The sequence below is a fragment of the Pongo abelii genome, chromosome 13, assembly GCF_028885655.2.
Source record: "Pongo abelii isolate AG06213 chromosome 13, NHGRI_mPonAbe1-v2.0_pri, whole genome shotgun sequence".
NCBI classification, from domain to species: Eukaryota; Metazoa; Chordata; class Mammalia; order Primates; family Hominidae; genus Pongo; species Pongo abelii.
In genome coordinates this window covers 96,696,501-96,718,677 of record NC_071998.2, presented here as the reverse complement: position 1 = coordinate 96,718,677, position 22,177 = coordinate 96,696,501, and the positions used below count along the sequence as shown (strand labels likewise).

Below are 22,177 nucleotides of genomic sequence, written 5' to 3'. Positions count from 1 at the left end.
CTACTGGAAAAGCTGAGGTGGGAGGATTGCTTGAGCCCAGGCTGTCGAGGCTGCAGTGAGCCGAGATCACGCCACTGCACTCCAGCCTGGGTGACAGAGTGAGAACGTATCTCAAAAAAAAAAAAAGAGTAAAAAGGCAAGAAAAGAAGAAGATACTTGTTATATGCACACACACATACCCAAACACACACACATATATATCTCCAACAATAGACTCTTACCAGAAAATACAAAGAACTTGTATAAGTCAATAAATGAAAGACAACTAATTTTTTAAGGAAGCTCAATAGAAAAATAGTCAAAAGACTTTACAGGTAATTCAGGAAAGAGGATACCTAAATAATTAGTAAACTTCTGAAGAGGTGTTTGATTTCAATAGTCATCACAGAAATACTAATGAAAATGCTAAATAAACTACAGTAAGATATGCTTATCAAAGTGGCTAAAATGAAAAAAAAAAAGAGGTAATACCAAGTGCTGGTGAGGATGCTAGGCAACTTGAATTCTCTCATACTGTTGGTGAGAACATAAATTGGTACAACCACTTTGGAAAACTAGTGATATATGCTAACAGTGAATATATACATGTCCTCAGACCCAGCAATTCCACTTCTAAAGGGGGCATATGTTCACCAAAAACATCTACACAAGTGTTCATAGCAGCAATGTTTACAATACCCCCAACCCAAATGGTCATTAAAAGTAGTACAGATGAGTAAATCTTGGTATAGACTTGCAATATATATACAATTTTCTGTACAGCAATTAGTATGAATAAAATAATGCTACCTGCATCAAAATCAGTAAATCAGACAAACATGGTGTTAAAAGAAGCCAGAGACTTAAAAAAATACATTCTGCATGATTCCATTTATATAGAGTTCGAAAACAGGCACAAATAATTTATGAAATTAGAAGTCCAGATCATGTTGGCTGTTGGATGCAGGAAGCAAGTTCCGGAGTTTGGGTTCTGTTTTATGAGCTTGGGATGTTCACTTTGTGAAAATTCATAGAGCTGCATTTTTATGGTTTGTGTACTTTTCTGTATGTATTTCATACTTCAAAAAATTTCAATAGGCCTGGCGCGGTGGCTCATGCCTGTAATCCCAGCACTCTAGGAGGCGGAGGCAGGCAGATCATATGAGCCCAGGAGTTCAGGACCAGCCTGGGCAATATAGCAAAACCCTGTTATCTACTAAAAATACAAAAAATTAGCTAGGGGTGGTGGCACACACCTGTAATCCCAGCTACTGCAGAAGCTGAGGTGGGAGAATCATCTGAGCCCAGGAGGTTGAGGCTGCAGTGAGCACAGATCGTGCCACTGCACTCCAGCCTGGGCAACAGAGTGAGACGGTCTCAAAAAAAAAAAAAAAAAAAAAATTTCAATAAAGTGGGTAAAATGACATCTTCTAACAAACATACAAGGCAACTTGGGACCTAGTAAGCAGTCTGGCTCTGTTTAGGTTTTCTGTCTCTCCAGAGAGGCCTGGGAGTAGCATGGTGAACTAAGGGATAAGAGCCTATCCTATCCTATCCTATCCTAACTCACTTAAGTGTTTGTCAGAGGCATTGCTGTGTCATCAGCTCAGTCAGAGGTTCCTTCTGGAACCCCGAGTCATAACAGCTAAATTGTATACAATTTCCTTAATCCCATGCTTCCCTGAAGTCTGTTTCTCAAAGAATTACTTCCAGAGCAGATGAAGTTAATAACTCCAGGTTAATCATCCAAGATCATCTTTGGGTGCCAGTAATCTAAGGCCTTAAAAATGATTGGCTTTTCATGTCATTTACTTCTTTTTTTTAATTTCTTTTTTTTTTTTTTTTTTACATTCAGGAGCAGAGATGCTTAAAAAGCAGATAGGGTGGCACAGTCTACTATGGGTATGGGGCTTAATTATATGCCTCTGCATAGTACAAGGGCCCTCCTCTCCTTCCCGAAAGGGAAGTAATTTCACCTAAGTAGGGGTAAGATTCTTGTGTTATTGCTTGAACAAACATAATTTGGGCTCCAGACACATGCAAATTTTATGAGGCTCTTGGAGGTGCCTGGCCAGGAACTAATAATATGTGTCATCCCCCCAGAACTCAGAGCTCAGTGGCGAAGGTACCTGAAATCAGCCTCGAAATTCATTAAGCAGCTGTTCTCTACTGGCTGCTAGATCCTGAGAGTCAGTGAGGATAGAGATGAGAACACATCAGTTCCCCTAAAGACTGCCATTCAGGAGAAGTGGAATGGTGAATGCTTCATTAGTTATTTGAAAAAATGACCACAACCATCACTGCCTATGTTGGACTCTTGGAAGATATTTATGATGAAATTCCCAAAGGCTGGTCATGCATCTAATCAACTTTATGTCCAGATAAAGAATATGTCCAGGCTTTCAGGAAGCTTCACTTTAATAGCACACAAACAAATGAACAAAGATTGTATGGCATAATAAATGCTGTAACAGCAGGAAATACAGGGTATTGTGACAGCTCTTGGAGGTTGAGCTGCTAACTCAAACTAGAGAGGTTAAGAAAGTATGGGAACTAGCTGGCTGTCAAATGCTCTAGAATCATAACCTCATTTTATATACCATAGTGTTTTGTCTGCCTCCCTGAATTTAAAACAAGGAATTTCTTCAGAAGGGTCCTAGCCAATCACATGGCAGCAAATTAGGCCACTAAATAGAGGACATTCTCCCAGATCTTGAGTCACAGTGTGCCCAGCTTGAAAATTGACTAGGACTCTGGTCTCCAAGTTTGGGGTCCAAGGAGAACCCCTGAAGCTTTGCTGAAAATCACTGACATGAGGCAGAAGGCAAGTTAGAGTAATATTTTTAGGTTTTATGGCTAGCTTTGGGGAAAAGGGGTTCTGATTACTATTAATTTAACCCATCTTGGGGAAGAAGGAGTCTATTAGATTGGTGCAAAAGTAATTGTGGTTTTTGCCAGTACTTGTAATACCTTCTATGGCCAGCCTCAGGGGAGAATGGGACTGAGAGACAGGAGAGCAGGAAAAGATCAAAGAAAAACTTTTGCTCTTAAGGCTGATTCTGAGGCCTTCATTTTGGGGTATTGTTTTCTGAGCCCCAACATCCACAATAGCTGTCTCCTGGAAGCCCAAATCCAAGTCCATGAACTGACGTAAAAATTTCTGTATTAAGTAGGTGGAAGAAAGGGTGTCGTGCAGGCAAGGTGGCCACCATATGATGGACTATTCCACAGAACAGTCTGCTTCTCTTGTTTCTGTTTATATATCTAACCACAAAAGCATGGGCTCAAGCACCCCAAATATCCCCTCCTCCAGCATCATATTGGGAATCTCTGAGGCCCACCGCTATATTCATTGGTATGTTGGCCCCTGATCCATGGCATGTGCATCTACCAAAGACTAGGCTCAGAAAGCAGACAAACTTTTATATTCTTCAGAATGATGAAGAAAGAGCTCAAGGACTTCCTCTGGCATCAGGGCAACTGCAGTGTTCAGTGGGTTGGGATCGGGAGCTGGGGAAAAGGTAAATGAGTGAAAATGAAAAGTTGCCCCCCACTTCTGCGATACCTCAAACATATGGCATCTTTCCACAGCCACCTTCCTGCAAAGTCCAAAGACCAGCACTACTCTGACTAGACACCTAGTACAAAGTTGGGGGAAAGAATGCCATAATTGGAAGCTACTGACACACAAGTCCAGAGAGCTGTGTCATCATAAATAATGAAGGACAGTCACAGAGATGATACAACATGTCTTTATAAGAAGCCCAAATAAACCAGACCACTGGATCTGATAACCATCTGGTCTTTTCTGTTTGTTAACTTTCTCTGGCTTTAATCCCAGAGGTGACAGTGGACTTTGATTCTTATGTTGCATTTGCATGTGGGAATTCCCATTGTGCTACCCTAGAAACTGATCCTAGGCAAAACACCCACAGCTATTTGGACTTGGTTTTTGGCATCCTGCCTATTCTAACCTGACATATAACTCATTTCTATTCTTCGTTTTGTCTGTATTACACTAACAGTAGCAGCAGCTCTTAGAGACTGCTCTGTACTGTATAACTGGGGTTTGGAGGATAGTTGACATAGTATTCTACATCAGGGATCAGTTAGACTCTGCCTGTGGAAAGTCCTGGAATCTAAACAACACAAAAGGGAAAAAAAACTGTCAGAATCGATTCAGTAATACATTTTCTAGCATCATAATAATGTTTATTAGTAGGTCTTACCTAACCTTATACAATACAAAGATTTTCTATTCATCAGGGATTTTTTTAAATGTTAGCCAGATTTTTTTAAATCCTCTAGGTTAAAAAAATCTATATCACTACAGTTTTCACAAACTAATCATCTTATTCACAGAGCGATTTCTATGATAATTAATTTGAATGTGGTCAAGGTAGGTAGTTTGGTAAATCATCTACACTGCAGCCCATATCCACGCTAACCCTTAGTCCTTAGTCCATTATGATAATTTAACAAAAGAATGTGGATGGAGCACAAAAATCCAACAGGGAAGCATTACATCAGCAAAAGAAAGCCATCCACAGCAAAATTAACACCAAGGTTAAGGTGTTTAAATATTCATTATTGTTTAGATTGCTAGTAGTAAAAGAAAGTCTGAAATGGATCTATAATAATTAACCATCTAAGAAAATTGAGTTAAAACTATTAGTGGAAACTTTCCAGACAAAAAGCTATCCTAAGGCAATTGTGAGTTGAATAAGGATATTTTGGTGTTAAGAAATTATTTATTTAAATTTATCTGGAATCTTCCACCTCCAACCCTCTGCCCTTCCACTCCTCATCCCAAACCAGCATCTGAGGCTATGCGAATTCATGAGGATGTTCTTTAGCTTTAAAAGGGAGAGAGGGCAGGAATGAAAACAGATGAAAAGTGCCCTCCTTTTCTTCTGTTGACAGAAACTAATCATTGCTGCATATTTGTTGCAGTCTGTTTGAGCTATTTCAGTGGTGGTGGAAAGGAAGGTGTGGCAAAATGAGCATCTGACTGAGAAGGCCTCAGTAATTCATTAATTTCAGGGTAGTAAATCTTTTCAGCTGTGTAAATGGACGGTGAATTACAAGAGTCTCTCAGATCAGAAAAAGGAACTCAGTGAGAGATCCAGAGGGAATGAGTCCTCTGGATAAGAGAAAGGCGCATTCCACTGCCAGCTGTGACAGAGACGGGTGTGTGGCAGACAATCTCCAGGGAAGATGTCTCCAACTGCTTGGGCTTCATCATCCAAAGGTACAGCCTGCTTAGAAACTAATAAGCAAAAGTACTGAGTGTCAACTACCCAGGACATCAAGAACCTCATGGGAAAGAGGGTCAGTTCTCCAATTTCACTATGCGTGAAGACTTTTTAAAGGCTATTAGTGTAAAGTTTTTAAAGTTTTGTGTACAATCCTACTCATATGCATGAGAACTGACTTGCTGACCTCGTAAGGTCCCCTCCAGCCTTATGTGAGGTAGCATGCTGAGAGGACAGGGAACAGTAGCTTTGGAATCAGAAGTCCAATTGGTAACTGGAGGATTTCTCTTGGCGGAGCCACTTAATATCTCGAAGTCTCAGTTTCAAGACTTCAGAATGGGGTTGAAAATACCAGTTTTATTTATCTCATAGTCTATTATGAAAATTACACTATATACTTATATATTTTGATAAAATGTAAAGCTTTGTATGAACATACATTATCTTTAAAATCTATCTGTGATGCTGGGTGCAGTGGCTCACACCTGTAATCCCAGCACTTCAGGAGGCCAAGGCGGGAGGATTCCTTGAGCCCAGAAGTTTGAGACCAGCCTGGGCAACACGGCAAGACCCTGTCTCTACAAAAAATAAAAATAAATTAGGTGCACTAGGTGGCACACACTTATAGTCCCAGCTATTAGGAAGGCTGAGGCAGGAGGATTGCTTGAGCCCAGGAATTGGAGGCTGCAGTGAGCCATGATTGTGCCACTGCACTCCAGCCTGGGTGGCAAAGTGAGACCTTGTCTCAAAAAAAAAAAAAAAACTAAAAATAATAATCAAAACCATCTGTGGAAGATTATGGAAAATGACTAGCAGAGTCAGCCAACATGAGGCAGAAAGAATACAGGAATTGCAATCACCCCATTGAGGTGTTTTCTAATTTCTGTACCTAGAATATCTTTCCTTATCAAAGTATAAATTCTGAAGGGCAAGAACCAAGTCTTAGACAACTTTGTATCCCACAGCACCGAGTGTAGCCCTTGACAGGTAGTAGATGCCAATAAATATTTGTTGAATTGTACCAGCTGACTTCAGCTTCCAAATTTACAAATTGATTAGCCAAGAGGTGAAAGTAAGTAAACTGGGAAGAGGAAGAAGAGGGGCCTTACTTTTTCACAGGGAGAAACAGCCTTGCCATTGTGGTCTTTATTGTGCCTTCACTGTGCCGCCTTTTCTGTTCTGAACATAGACCGCTCCTGAGCACTCTAAATCGTCAAGAGCTCTGTAGGCTTCCCAGAGGAGCAGCTTTGTGTGGCTAAACACAGGACATACATTCTTTTTGCACTTTTTTGGGGGTAGGTTTACTGACAAAGTCATTGTCCCTCTCTTCCTGGCCTTAGCCCTCTGCAGATCTAGTTATGCTGTTTAGGTTCATGAAGTACAAATTAGCATAATCCGATTAGATTAGCTGCTGAGGGGCGTCTTTAGTCTGAAAAGCAGAGAAAAGAAAAAAGTGTCTCACAAAGAGGGGAGCCTGGAGGATGGAAGAGAAGGGAGGGCAATTGCTCCTGTGCTGCTGGCCTGAAAGCTTGCACCTGCACAAGCCCTCTTGTAAATAAGGACTCTTAGATGGTATTAAACAGGGGACTGAGGAGTCCGGGGGAGCTCAGGGAGGTAAGCATGGGGAAGAGAAAGGCAAGACAGCAGCTCTGCATCCCATTAATTGATTTATCTGGATTGGCAAAGCAGGGGTTGCTGACAGAAAAGAATGTCCGTTTGATTCCTACTCAGCATGGAGAGTGGGTCAGCCCCATAATCTGGTCTATCGAGATAACGTTTTAGAATCTCTGCAAGAGACTGATAAGGGGTTTACTTGCAGGGAATAATGTCCATTGGATGTTTGATTTCAGTACTTTCTGAATTGGACTTCCGTATCTTTCCTTTATTTCTGGAAAAGAAAAAGCCAGGCGATGGTAGTTGTTTTAGGCCTTTGGGTAAGGTGTACTCAAAACCACCAAAGAAAAACCCAACAATCCACTTGTTAGAATAGGTGACACAGGAACATTTTTGACTGGGTGCTATAGACAGTTTATGGGTTTGATTGAAGTTTTCATGATAAGAAAGGGACTGTATTTGTGAAGTAAATATTGCCTTTCAAGCGGTAATTTCTTTTACCATTCTTAGTTGAAAAAAGACTTTTTCCCCCAACCACCCCCTGCCCCCTCAAAAAATATGAAGGAGGCCTGAGACACAGAAGTCTCTGCACTTTCTGAGGACTGAGAATGTTTCCATGATTCTCAGGGAATATAAAATATGTTTAACTCTATGGGACTGAAAGGAAGCCATAGGTTAGGCCTGATCTGTGACATGATTTACCTCTAAGGTCAGGTGCAGAAGAAACACCTCCAGCTAGAGAAGGCTTGTTTCTGTTGAGATATCTTCCTAAGTGTCATTCAACGTAATTTAAATGCTGCGAGCAACAGACATCCCCATCACTTATTTTGGATAATTTTTTCTTTATCAAAGAATTCTTCTGGATAGAAAACTCAGACCACCAACCAACTTAATCCATGCATTTTTTTTCTTTATTTCAATCATTGCCTGCCTGCAGCGAGCATTTCTTTCACAGGAATTTTCTTTCTTAGAGGCAAAAGAACATATTAAAAGAAATTTGGGCTTTGCTGAAGGCAGACATGGGCTCAGAGCCTGCCTTGCTGTTGGCTGTGTGATCTGAAGTTTGCCTCTTAAAACTTTTTTAAGCCGCAATTTCCCAAACTGTAAGCTGGAGCAAATGCCTCCATTAAATGGTTGTTAGAAGGATTAAAGATAGCTTTTATAAACTATCTGTAATAGGCACGCGATGAATATGAAACACTTCCTTGAAGTGTTTATATTTTGACTCTTTCCCCAAATAAAACTTGCCATACTCAGATACATATATGTTGTATGTACAAAAAGGTGTATCCTGATACACAAGCACAGTACAAGGTGTTTTCTAGTCCCAAGGGGTGTCTTTGCTCTGTTTCCTCTGCCGTTTTACCAGTTCATCCACCCTTCTCAACTTCTGTGATGGGGCATCTTTCCCGCTGGAGCCTAGAGCCATAAAGCCTCTTAGAGAGGGATGAAGGAGACACTGCAAGGTTGTTTTCAGAAGCTCTGGAGCCCAGGGAAGAAATTTAGTCTGGGAAGGCAGGTAGGAAAATACTTTCTTTTTTCTTGTTGGTTTTATTTTTTTTTTTTAGACGGAGTTTCGCTCTTGTTGCCCAGGCTGGAGTGAAATGGCACAATCTCGGCTCACCGCAACCTCTGCCTCCCAGGTTCAAGCGATTCTCCTGCCTCAGCCTCCCGAGCAGCTGGGACTACAGGCGTGCGCCATCATGCCCAGCTAATTTTTGTATTTTTCGTAGAGATGGGGTTTCACTGTGTTGGCCAGGATGGTTTCCTATCTGCTAGAAGCCAAGGTGAGCATTCAGAACACCTTAAGTGTAAGATGGGGATCTGGAGGCCTCATATCGAGAGGAAAGGGTAAGAAGCAGGTCAGGGGAAGACCTAGGAAGCTCATTGACTCTGACAGCCCATATCTCTCTCAAGCTGCAGGTGGACACGTGGTATTTCATGCATCCTCTTACAGAGACAGAGTGGTGGAATGGCAATGGCATAAAAAGCAAGTGGACAAGGTATCTTTAGTCAGACACGGTGCTCTGCATATATAAATTATTTTTGTGCTTTTCCATATAGATTTTAGTAAAGGTTCACTGTGGAAACATTTGACTTTTTCAGAAATATTTTATTATCATGGTTAAGATATAGATGAGGAAGATAATTTGACTGCATATGAAAATAAAATTATACTATGGCCAAGGAAGATTTATCCAAAATGCAAGAAAATATTATATATCATATCCATCTCAATAGCTATCAGAAGAAGGTCTTTCATTAAAATTTATTACCCATCAGATAGAATGACCTTCAGCAAAAAAGAAAAAAAATTATTATCTGGTTCTTTTTGCGGGGAGAGAGTAGTGAAGACGCTCTGCCTGCTCTATGCCCCAAAAGGCCAACCTACATACACCTCAGCCTCCATCACTCTGGCCTCCCTGCGCTCTGGTTGGGTTCTGGTTGGTTTTGGCCAATGGAAGGCAGTGGCAGAACGGCAGGTGGGAGGAGAGAAACAGGTCAAGGGATTTATCCCCCCTTCCCATATCTACAACCACAGCTGCTATCAGACAGCCCCTCCCCTCCCATGGCCACACCTTCCCTGGGTTCCAGTTACCCTGGGGACTAGCAGTGGGTAGCAGGAGACTCGGGCCTCACCTTTACCCAGCCATCTCACTCTGGGACCCCACTTGCCAAGCAGTTGTTGTCAACTGAAACTTTATTTTATTGTTGTTTCCTTCCTCTTTTGGATTTTCTTTTTGTTCCAATCCAAGGGTATGTGTCCTCTTAGCTCAGCCAGCTAAGGGTCAGTGTACACGGTACTAATCTATCCAGACCTAGTGGACCCAGGGTCCTCTCTCTTCCTTGTGTCAGAGTTCTAGGGAGCAGGTTTTTGAAACTCCTTTTTTTAGAGCCAAATTTAGAATGTGGTGAGGGAGTAATTTTTTTTTTCAATTGGAATTTACTTTAAATACGTAATTTTAAGTTCATAAGAAGTCTTTATTAAAAGAGAGAGAATATTCAGCATCCCCTGGCCCCCTATTTCTTTCATCAGAAGCCTCAAAGATAGGACCTCACAGCAAGATTTTAAACTGAATCCAGAAAGTCAAAAACCTCAGAGTAAAGGAAGACTATCTAACTATGACTCAAAATCCAGAACCATCAAATTGATTAATTGTACTACATTAAAATAAAATTTGAATATCTGGCACATACCATAAAGAAAGTCATAAGACAAATGAAATATTGGGGGAAAATATTTGTAGCCCACATCACAGAAAAAGAGTTGATCTCCTTCATATATAAAGAGCTTTTAGAAATTGGGGAAGAAAAAAAGACCAACGGCCCAGTAGAAACAAAGGGCAAAGGACATTTAAGACAGTCCGCAGAAACAGAAATACAAACAACTCACAAACGTGTTAAATCAAGTTTAGCGTAATGCTGCCCCCTTACATATTTTAAGTTCAGCCTAAAACTTTCTCTGTACATTGTGAACCATAACAAGTAAACCCACCATAGCCTAAACTTGTGCCAATCACCAGGTTTTGGCCAATCAAATGTAGCCAACTGTTCAAACCATGTTCAAATGAGGCAAACGCCCACCTGTAACCAATCCAGCTATTTCTGTACCTCACTTCCCTTTTATGTATGTCATTTTCCTTTTTCTGTCCATAAATCTTTCACCGCATGGCTGTGCTGGAGACTCAGAGCCTGCTCTGGCTCAGAAGGCTGCCTGATTTGCAAATTGTTCATTGCTCAATTAAACTCCTTTACATTTTATTCCGCTGAAGTTTTTCTTTCATCACATACGATGTCAGCCTCATTCATAATAAGAAAAAGGCAAACTAAAACCACATTGAGATAACATTTTCACTTATCAGATTGGCAAGTATCCCAGCAATTGTCAACATAACATGAAGGTGAATTTGTGCAGAAACAAGAACACCCATACATGCTGCTAAGACTGCATTCATTCTACAGGTGTACCTGCACCCTTGGGAAATCACTTGTTACAGGTTATTCATTGCAGCAGCATTAGTATCAGCAAAAGACTGGAAACAACACAAATGGACATGATGTAATACAGGCAGATATTAAAAAGAATGAGAAAGTCCTCTATGATTTGGGAAGATCTTTAGGTTATAGTGTTACCAGAGAAAAGCAGGCCAGGCATGGTGGCTCAGCACTTTGGGAGGCTGAGGCGGGTAGATCACTTGAGTCCAGGAGTTAGAGACCAGCCTAGCCAACATGGAAAAACCCCGTCCCTACTAAAAATACAAAAATTACCCGGGTATGGTGGTGCGCACCTGTAATCCCAGCTACTTGGGAGGCTGAGGCAGGAGAATCACTTAAGCCTGGGAGGCAGAGGTTGCAGTGAGCCGAGATCGCATCACTGCACTCCAGTCTGGTCAACAGAGTGAGACTCTGTCTCAAAAAAAAAAACAAAAAAAAGAAAGAAAAGAAAAGAAAAAAGCAAGATGGTGTGAAAAAGAGGAAGACATGAGAATATGAGAATATATAGTATACAGATACTCCTAAATTTAGGATTACATCCTAATAAACCCACTGTAAATTGAAAATATTCTAAGTTGAAAATGCATTTAATGCACTTAACCTACTAAACATCATAACTTAGCCTAGCCTGCCTAAAACATACTCAGGATACTTACAATAGTGTTGGGCAAAAATCATCTAACACAAAGCCTATTTTATAATAAAGTGTTGACTATTTATTGAATGCTGTACTGAAAGTACATGTAATTTACTTTACTATGTCATTTACTGAATACTGTACTGAAAGTGAAAAACAGAAATGTTATATGGGTCCTCAAAGTACTGTTTCTACTGAATGCATTTCACTTTCTCCCCTCAGTATGACAGTCTTTTCATGGTGTCTCATCGTGGTGTTAACTCCACCTGGTGCTTCCAAATAGGAAGCTCTTTTTTTTTTTTCAGGGGTTGTGTTTGTTTACCCAATATCATTATTGGGTAATATACCTAGTTCATGAGGTTCCATTGTGGTTAGGATCAAAAAGAATTAAAGCTATCTGTGAAAAGCAACCCTGGCTTTACAGAATGCAGTGATTTTGAGTAAAAACAACTGAGGGTCAAATTCTGGCTCTGTAGTGGAAATTTGGGCAAGTTAGATAACCTTCTACACTTCAGTTTCTTTATCTGCAAAATGGGAACAGTGATATTAATATAATACATTCATGTAATTAATATAACATAGCTCATATTATATTAATAATATAATATTATTACAAAGATTAGATGAGCTGATACACAGGAAGCTGTTGGCATAGTGTTGGCATGTAGGAAGCACTCAGCCAACCGGGTGTGGTGGCTCATGCCTATAATCCCGACAGTTTGGGAGGCCAAGGCAGGAGGATCACTTGAGGCCAGGAGTTCAAGACCAGCCTGGGCAACATGGTGAGACCCTGTTTCCAAGAACAAATAACAAGTAAAAATAAAATAAAAAAGGAAGCACTCAGCTAATCTTGACTTTACCTCTTAATATTATAATTTTATGAATGTTGTAAATAGTTGTGAAATAGATACTTATGTACATAATTCTTTGACCATAGTTCCAATTTTTTTTTCTTTTTTTTTTTTTTTTTGGAGATGGAGTCTCACTCTGTTGCTAGGCTGGAGTGCAGTGGCCCAATCTCGGTTCACTGCAACTTCTGCCTCCCAGGTTCAAGCGATTCTCCTGCCTCAGCCTCCTGAGTGGCTGGGACTACAGGCGCATGCCACCACGCCCAGCTAATTTTTGTATTTTTAGTAGAGACAGGGTTTCACCATGTTGGCCAGGATGGTCTCGATCTCTTGACCTCGTGATCCGCCCGCCTCGGCCCCCAAAGTGCTGGGATTACAGGCGTGAGCCACCACACCCAGCCCAATTATTTTTTTTGATAGGTTCCTCGAAGGATAATGACTTAGGTTCAAGTGTATGAGCATACTAACTACATTCTTTTTTTAAAGTTTACTAATAAAGACAATTCAATAGCTTGCTTCATTGGACTATCAGGGAATTCTTGGCTCTGGAAATTAAATTCTTAGAATAAATGCTAGCTGGTAGATTACAAACATAAGGTTTATCTATAAATCTAGTGCTCTTCAAAATCTCTTTGTGCTAAGCCATTAGCAATAAGGAGAAAATAAAATGGAGCGTTTCTCTGTTTACAGTAAACTCTAAACGGAGGAGAAGTGCAAGTGTGGTTCAGGAGACCTTGTCCCTGCTTTCTGTAATCCCTTAACTGCATTCATTCCTTGGCATTCCCTTCCTAACACCTGCCCTTTAAATCCTTCACTTTGCATTGCCATTGGACTTTTAGATTTCCTCCTTATCTCTAACCTTTTTATTTAAGGATGTGACTTTTGACTAACCTTTGGCCTGTGGGTCAGCAGTTAAGCTGTTCATTCTCCCAGGCTCTTTCATCTTTTGCCTTTTTAGGGACAAAGCCAGTCGTGCATAACTTATACTTATTTTGGCCATCTCAAGCCATTCTTAGGTGATGAAACCTCATAAGGCAGGTGCTGCCAGGGGTATCCTTGAATAGGAATAATGAGAAGCTAACTTTTAAGAAGAGTATTAGACTTTGGGTTTCTCAGAAAAATTCAGCCTGTTCAAGTTTCATTTCAATGTCATCTTTTAGAGAAAGCTAAAAGAGTACTCTTAACAGAGCCAGTCTTGACATAAGTTTTCACATTTTGAAAGTGGGGGTCATTTGCAGTGCTGCTGTAGAGATTAAATATTAGAAACTCTTCCTGAACTCAAGCAAATTTTAGCTTTTTAGGGGAAACAGAATACACACAGTTATCTATAACATAAGGTAGGAGAAGTAAGGATCATAAAGCATATAAGGGGATTCTAAGGAAGGAGAGATTAGATTAAGTAGTAGAAATCTAGGAGGACTTCACGTAAGAGACGGTGTTTAAGATCTCATGGGCTGGTGCAGTGGCTCATGCCTGTAGTCCCAGCACTTTGGGAGGATGAGGCAGGAGGATTGCTTGAGCCCAAGAGGTTGAGACCAGCCTGAGCAAGACGGCAAGACCATTTCTACAAAAAAATAAAAAATAAAAAAATTAGCCGAGTGTGGTGACATGCACCTGTAGTCCCAGCTACTCAGGAGGCTGAGACAGAAGGATCCCTTGAGCCCAGGAGTTTGAGGCTGTAGTGGTGGTGCCACTGCACTCCAACCAGAAGAAAAAAGATCAGCCATGCGGAATTTGGCACAGGTGGAGGGCTGAGTAGAATAAGTGAGAATGGGAGCATTAATCCAAGCATTGGTATCACAGGAGTAAAGTTAGAAGTGAAAAAGAGTGGGCATGTTTGGGGATCTTTAAGTAAAGTAGTTTCACCGGCATGTACAATACGTACAGGCATTGTGGAGGGTGAAGGGAAGGACACACTGGGGCCAGGCTGCAGAGGGCCTGGTTTGCTAGGGTACAGCATTTGTCTCAATCTGGTAGACAAGATACTGAAGGTTTTGTAGCAGAGAAGTGATATGACTACAGCCGTGATTTGACAAGGACCATTAGGGAGCTGTGAGAAAAGTGACATGAAGAGGAAGATTGATTTCAGGTGACGCTGGGTTTTTTTCTATGCTAAAGACCACCGGGGAGCTGGTGGGGGGTGGGGGGGACATGTCAAAGACAGGATAGTGGCTGTGAAGATGAGAGAAGGGGTGAATGTGCTTAGTAAATTTATGAAATTTTTCTTTAAATGAACAATTTCTTTTCTTAAATAATTTATTTGCAATAAATTAACAGTTAAATAACAAATTATAGTCAATGGTTAAAAACTCACAAAACATCAACAAATAAAATCTTTGGTTGATATATCTAATCACATTTTACAAAGTACAATAATTTAATTTCAGTAAAAAGACATATGAAGAAGATTACCGAATGCTATTGAAAAGAGACAAGCATCATGATAAGGTGCTTTTTCATTTTCAATCCTAAAATACTTGGTGGCTGAACAGGGCTGTAGAAAGGCTAAAAACACAGTGTCTGCAGACCTGGATCTGGGTCCTGGGTTTCCACTAACTGCCCATGTGGCCTCTGGAAAGTCACTTCAAATCCCTCTAGAACCATTTTCTCCTCTGTAAAATAAGGGGCCGACATTAGCCCATCAAATGATCTATATGAATCAATGGACCTGTTTATACCTGGTTTCTAGAAGTTTCTAGTGGTGTCCATAGCAGAGTAAAAACTTTTTTTTTTTTTTTTTTGAGACAGAGTCTTGCTCTCTCCTGGAGTGCAGTGGTGCGATCTCAGCTCACTGCAAACACCACCTCTCAGGTTCAAGCGATTCTTCCTACTCAGCCTCCTGAGTAGCTGGGATTACAGGCACCCGCCACCACACCCAGCTAATTGTTTTAGAGATGGGGTTTCAACATGTTGGCCGGGCTGGTCTCGAACTCCTGCCCTCAGGTGATCCTCCCGCCTCGGCCTCCCAAAGTGGGGGGATTACAGGTGTGAACCACAGTGCCCACCCCCAAACACTTTTGTTTAAGTTACAGAGTAGCATAGGTTATATAATCTGTTCAAACTATTCTGTTGGGCTCAAATGATCTATAAACGGATGTACTATCCAGTGAACCATAATGTTTTTGAATCATAAATTCTTGCTACTGCTATCACCAAGCCTTAAGTATAGGACACCAGAGAAGACTCTAGAATGATTTTTGAGTTAGCTTCCAGTCTCATGGATACCTTGTCAAGGTTTTGGTCCACAATTGACTATATTTTCTTTTTGACAGACACCTTCTTTTTTTTTCCTCTTTCCTTCTTTCTTTTCTTTGAGACAGGTATCACTATGTTGCTCAGGCTGGCCTCAAACTCCTAATATCAAGCAGTCCTCCCGCCTCAGCCTCCTGAGTAGCTGGGAGTACAGGCACATGCCAAGACACCTGACATAACAGTCACTTTAACCAAACATGACTTGGTGTACAAAAATGCAAGCAGGCAAAAGAAATAATTTAGGAGGTGAATTACATAAATTAATGATTTAAAGTTTCATTTATTTATTATAGGATTATTTGCAAATTTCTTTAAATAATTTCCCCCTCACATAGTTTAATGAGAACTTGATCTCATGACTTTTCAGGAGCACTCTGTTACATTTCAGTGGAAAGGCCCTCTTTGTCGAAGATCATGGCCCCCTTTGACACAGATCATGGCCCCAGCAGCAGAAAAGTGGACTCATCCTGGGTAGAGGGGCAAAATCCTCTATCTAGGCAAACAGATACTCTGTGCTTTCCTTGGAAACATGTTAAAACAAAGCCAATATAAAAATACCATAAAAAGTGTTATTTTGATTTAATTTCAGATGAGAGAGTAAGTGATGTTAATTGACAACTGTCATCAAAACTTTGAAATGTACTATGACCTGGTAATTTGGGGGTAAGCTTGTGTCCACATAAGCTAGTGAGAAAAAAAAAAAAAATGCACATTCAGGGAAACCATTTTGATCTCTTTGCTTATATGTTTCCCTGGACTATGCTGGGTCCGTGGGGAAGTTTACCAAATGCAGTTTAAATAAAGGGCCTAGAAGGAAATCTTACTGGTTCAAATAAATGCATTGTGTTACAAGTGCGAATGCTGTATAGAGTTTAATGACGTAATGACCTTTCTATTTCGGGGGAATGAGATTGTAAGAGTTTCATCCAGCTTTCTTCCAATCGCCAGACCAAGGAGGCTCATTTCAACCTTTCACAAGTAAAACACCTTATTTTTGAGTGGCAGGAAATTTAAATTCCTCCATTGTGTATACACTGGAAATCCCTAATCTCAAATCCATAATTTCCTACCTATGTTTCAGAAGGTTTTAAAACCAATGTGCTGTCAAGAACTTTGGGGAAAGAAAATGTCCCAGAGATAATCAAATAACATTATTTGTATTCCAGGTTCAACTACGGGATTTATCTTTGACTCCAAGTATCATCAGGGTGGCATATGGTGATGGATTCTGCCAGATCCGTGCTATTTCATTGACTTGTTGGGTACCAGCCCTCCCAGCCTAAGACTAAGCTTGATCACCCTTGATCAAATACATCTCATTTTTCAAAACCAACTTTAAAATCTGTTCTGAGGGAAGCATATGCTACTCATTCATCTGAGATCCATTATGAGAAACTTTTTTCTTTTTTGAGACGGCTAATGCGCCATAGCAAAGAAGACAAATTACAAATTCATTAGTTCATTAGAGTCTGGTATTACATTTCTATTGTTTACTCTAAATGTTTTGTTTAAACTAAGCTCTCTGTTAAATGAGTCGTTAAATGGTAATGTTTGGATTTTCATAATTATAATTGAATTTTACAGGTCTTAAATCAGCAGGAGTTCAGGCTGAGTGAAACGTTTTAATGCACGACATGTGAAACGAAGGCTTTAGCTAACTTATTTCAGCTAACTGTTTTTTGTAAGAAAACTACGAGCCCTAACACATAAATTATCCAGTTGTTTCCTCTCACAGATATAATCCACTATTTGGCTTTAGAAATCACATATGTACAAATGGCTCAGCACAAGTAGCACCTCACACTTCCATAGAGTTGAAAGGACACAGAACTGTTCCACATATCTCTGCTGCATTCCTGTAATCCCCACACCTTAGTCGGGGGGGCGGGGGGTGTCTTTTCTCCACAGATTTTTCCCGCAAGTCTCCCAGGTTGGTTTCTGCAGGGGTTATCTTTCTATTCATCAATCTTAAGATTTATTTTGTTCACCTTTGATCAAATATATCTCATTTTTCAAAACCATCTTTAAAATCTGTTCTGAGGGAAGCATATGCTGCTACTCATTCATCTGAGATCCATTATGAGAAAACTTTTTTTGTTTTTGTTGTTTTTGAGACTGAGTCTCGCTCCGTTGCCCAGGCTGGAGTGCAGTGGCATGATCTTGGGTCACTGCAACCTCCCCCTCCCGGGTTCAAGCGATTCTCATGCCTCAGCCTCCTGAGTAGCTGGGATTACAGGTGCGCACTACCACATCTGGCTCATTTTTGTATTTTTAGTAGAGACGGAGTTTCACCATGTTGGCCAGGCTGGTCTGGAACTCCTGACCTCAGGTGATCTGCCCATCTCAGCCTCCCAAAGTGCTGGGATTACAGGCGTGAGCCACTGTGCCCGGCCCATTAATCTTAAGATTTATTTTGTTCACCCTTGATCAAATCTCATTTTTCAAAACAAACTTTAAAATATGTTCTGAAGGAAACATATTCTACTTATTCATCTGAGATCCATTATGAGAAAACTTCTTTCTTATAACTGAAGACATTGAGTAAACAGTGATTTTCAACCTTTTTTTTTTTTTACTTAGAATTTTTTTCTCCAAAAGTCTTATGCAGAACCTGGATTTAAAATAGGCAGAGGTAGGCCACTCTACCTGACATCCCTGGGGGGTGGTGGCCCACAAGTGACATTCCTCATGGCTTCTTTCAGCTCCCTGCAGCTGTCTCTGAGCCACCTCCCAGGAAGCTAAAATTCATGCTTCACGAGTTATCATCAAGTCAACTCTGGAACATGCAAAAGTCTGTCCGCAGGCAGTGATTTCTGAGCCAGTGCTGCCCTGGGAGATGACAGCCAGAGCCACACTAAGGAATGTGGTGGCTTGGACCGGGTGAAGAAACCTGGTAGTTCTCAAGCAGAGTTCTGTCCTCCAGGCCTGGCAGGTGGGGTCCTTGAGGGAAGAGCCCCAGAATGTTCCCCTGAGCAGCCACTCCCGTTTGTTGCAGGCTTTGCTCCCCCAAGACCTTGACCAAGAAGTTGATATACCTCATTGCCAGGCGAAGCGTTTCATTTTTGCTCAGCTTTTTGTCTGGAGGGTGAGTGGGGATGAGCTTCCTCAGCTTGGCAAAGGCGCTGTTGACATTCTGCTGCCTCCACCGCTCCCTGGTATTTGCGAAGATCTTCCTGGTCATGTCTGAGTTCCTGAGATGGAAAGAGAAAGGGCCCTCAGGGCCAATATCTTATAAGAGGCCTGATTGGTATCACATGTCCTGCCAAGAACCTGAGATGTTAGACTTTCTCGACTGAGAGCTTAGGAGATTCATTTTCTCATTTTCAGGTTTTTAAAAAAGAAAACAACCCCACAGGGACACAAACATATGCCTCTCGCCTTTTGAGGCATCAATGACGCTATGAATTATGCATAATTTCTTTTTTTAACTTAAAAACAACAGGGGAAGGTAAGAACAACACCCTTCAGCTTTTTCTCTCTGGCTGTTTTGAAGCCTTCAGTTCAAAGATTGCTTTGTCCCAATACTCCTGTTTCTTCCTTTATAACCAACTCTTCCTAATTGTTCAGCATCAGGTACAATATTGATTGAGTTTACGTATAAATGCAACATATGTTTGGCCAATAGAAAGTTTTTTTTTTGTTTGTTTTTGTGTTTTTTTTTTCTGTTTTTGAGACGGAGTCTCACTCTGTCACCCAGGCTGGAGTGCCATGGCACCATCTCAGCTCTGCAACCTCCAGCTCCCGGGTTTGAGCGATTCTTCTGCCTCAGTCTCTGGAGTAGCTGGGACTATAGGCGCCTGCCACCACGCCTAGCTAGTTTTTATATTTTTAGTAGAAACGGGGTTTCACCATGTTGGCCAGGCTGATCTTAAACTCCTGATCTCAGGTGATCCACCCGCCTCGGCCTCCCAAAGTGCTGGGATTGCAAGCGTAAGTCACCAGGCCTGGCCACCAACAGAGAGTTGAATATGAATCAACAATGTATTATCAGAATGAAGTAAAAAAAGAAAATGATTCTAGGTTTCATTAACAAAATAAAATTTGGAATAGAGAAGACAATACAGCTCTCTTGTTAGCTGGCAGACCTCACCTGGAGGATTCAGCCCCTCTCTGTAAGAACTAAAATATCCAGACTGGACTATATTTAGAGGAGCAGGGACAGAATGATGAAGGGTCTTGAAACTCTGTTGTATGAAGAACAGAAGTGGGGGTATTTAGTCTCACAAAAAATGAAAAGACAAGGCGCAGGTGGGAATGGTCATTTGGCGTGGATTCTGTAGAAGATACTTGGGCCTCTTCGGGGCTGCATTGGATGACCTTTCCAAGTCTAGGAGAGTGGTTTATCATCACATACTGCCAAGCATCATGCAGGCATTTTTCACTCTTAGAGGCATGGGCCCCTTTTTTCAGGTGGCTTGGATTAACATGTGCTAACAGGAACACTTGGGAGGCACTGGCAAACAAGCCAAAGTCCAGCCCCAGGCAGTGTGATGTTCTTGGCTTACTGCTATTGGTCTGCTGCCTGCTCCACGCTCAGCTCCCCTGGACACTGGGCCCTTTCTAGTTCCTTCGAAGACTCATGAATATTCCCAACTCTACCCTTTTGCACGTTGTCATTTTCTGCTCCTTGAATTTCCTCCCCACTCTCTACTTACCTATCTCTTTAAAGAGCAGGTCAGATCTTCCATTTCCACCAAGCCCTGACTCCACAGGAGTCTTCACATAACTCAGCCATCAGTGGAACCATATGCGTGGCGGTCAAGAGCACAGGCTCCAAGGCCAGAACCCCGCTTTGGCTGTTAGTTATACTCACCCTAGCTGTGTGACGAGTAATCTACTTAACTTCTCTGTGTTTCAAATGCCTCATAAGTAAAGATCAGTACAGGAGTACTGCATCATTGTGAGGACACATGAAATGATACACATAAAGTACCTTAGCTCAGTGTCTAGTGCATATTAAAGGCTCAATAAATATTTAATGATTGGCGAGACTCAGTGGCTCACACCTGTAATCCCAGCGCTTTAGGAGGTCAAGGGGGGGCAGATCACCTGAGGTCAGGATTTCAAGACCAGCCTGCAACATGGTGAAATTCCATCTCTACTAAAAATACAAAAATTAGCAGGGTGTGGTGGCGCACACCTGTAGTCAGAGCCAATCAGGAGGTTGAGACAGAAGAATCACTTGAACCCAGGAGGTGGAGGTTGCAGTGAGTCAAGATCGCGCCACTGCACTCCAGCCTGGGCGACAGAGCAAGACTGTCTCAAAAAAAAAAAAAGAAAATTAATGATTGCAATTATGATCTTTAAAAATAAAACAGAGAAAAATAAATGTTGTAATTTATCATTTTCTTCCTAATGAAGAAGTTATATGCATTAGAGAAGGTCTGAGCTTTGTTTATGTGCTCTTTTGATTCACTTTACAGGAATATATGGGGGGGGGGGGGTGTGTGTGTGTGTGTGTGTGTGAGCTTTGTTTATGTGCTCTTTTGATTCACTTTACAGGAATATATGGGTGTGTGTGTGTTTGTGTGTGTGTGTGTGTGTGTGTAGAGCAAAAACCTGGAAGGATTCAGGCGAAACTGTCAACAGTGCTTCATTGGGAGAGGACAGTAGATTGGGAGAAGAGAAAAAAGGGAGACTTTTGGTGTTTTATTCTTTTTTTGATATTGTTTTATGTGTATATATATAAAATCTTTTTTTTTTTTTTGAGACAGAGTTTCGCTCTGTCACCAGGCTGGAGTGCAGTGGCGCGATCTCAGCTCACTGCAACCTCTGCCTCCTGGGTTCAAGTGATTCTCCTGCCTCAGCCTCCCTACTAGCTGGGACTATAGGTGCACGCCACTGGGCCCAGCTAATTTTTTTGTATTTTTAGTAGAGAAGGGTTTTCACCATGTTAGCCAGGATGGTTTCGATCTCCTGACCTCATGATCTGCCCGCCTCAGTCTCCCAAAGTGCTGGGATTACAGGCGTGAGCCACCGCGCCCAGGTGTTTTATATTTTTATAAGAAATTATTCATGTATTGTTTGCTTCATAATAGAAAAAATGTTTTAAGTGCTTATGGGCTTTAGAGCAGCTTTGAATCTCTGCTCTCAATTTCCTAGTTATGTGTTAACTTCTCAAAGCCTCCGTTTTCTTCTCTGGAAAATGGAGGGAGATACAGCCATCAGCAGGACTTTTGTGAGGATTACACAAAATGCATTATAAAGTGTCTGGCACACAGGTGCTAAATAAATGCAGCAATTTCCTCCCTATACACATGGAAAGCATCATTGTTGCAAAGAAAAGCATTTTTCTTTCTTTTTGTTCTTTTTTTAAAAACTATTTTTGGTAGAGAGAGGGTCTCACTATGTTGCCCAGGCTGGCCTGGAACTCCTGGGCTCAAGCAATCCTCCTGCCTCAGCCTCCCAAAGTGCTGGGATTACAGGCGAACCACTGCACCAACTGCATTTTTCAATCATCTTTATGCCCCCCGGGGACATTTCCCCATCCCAGTTCCTTTCTTGTTGCCTTTCCTGCTTGTGTCTGGGTTGAAGAGTCCAGTGCTGTGCTGAGAATTCATGGTGAACTGGAAGCACGGTGGCCCAAGGTCACCGCA

At 41.3% G+C, this 22,177-nt stretch overlaps 1 protein-coding gene across 16 annotated transcripts in view; it reads right to left on the bottom strand.

Moving 5' to 3' along the window:
- Positions 1 to 22,177, bottom strand: part of FKTN (fukutin) — a 215,738-nt gene that overhangs the window by 99,068 nt on the left and 94,493 nt on the right. For 3 of the 16 annotated variants that reach the window (XM_009244725.4, XM_063713906.1, XM_063713905.1), the window contains one exon: positions 18,126 to 18,772. The exons of 12 other annotated variants lie outside the window; for them this stretch is intronic. In XM_009244725.4, the coding sequence (XP_009243000.3) occupies positions 18,759 to 18,772 (14 nt within the window). In that variant the 3' untranslated portion in view covers positions 18,126 to 18,758. Of the gene's footprint in view, positions 1 to 18,125; positions 18,796 to 22,177 lie in introns of those variants that run through there. One more of the 16 variants, XM_024252652.3, reaches the window with a different exon arrangement.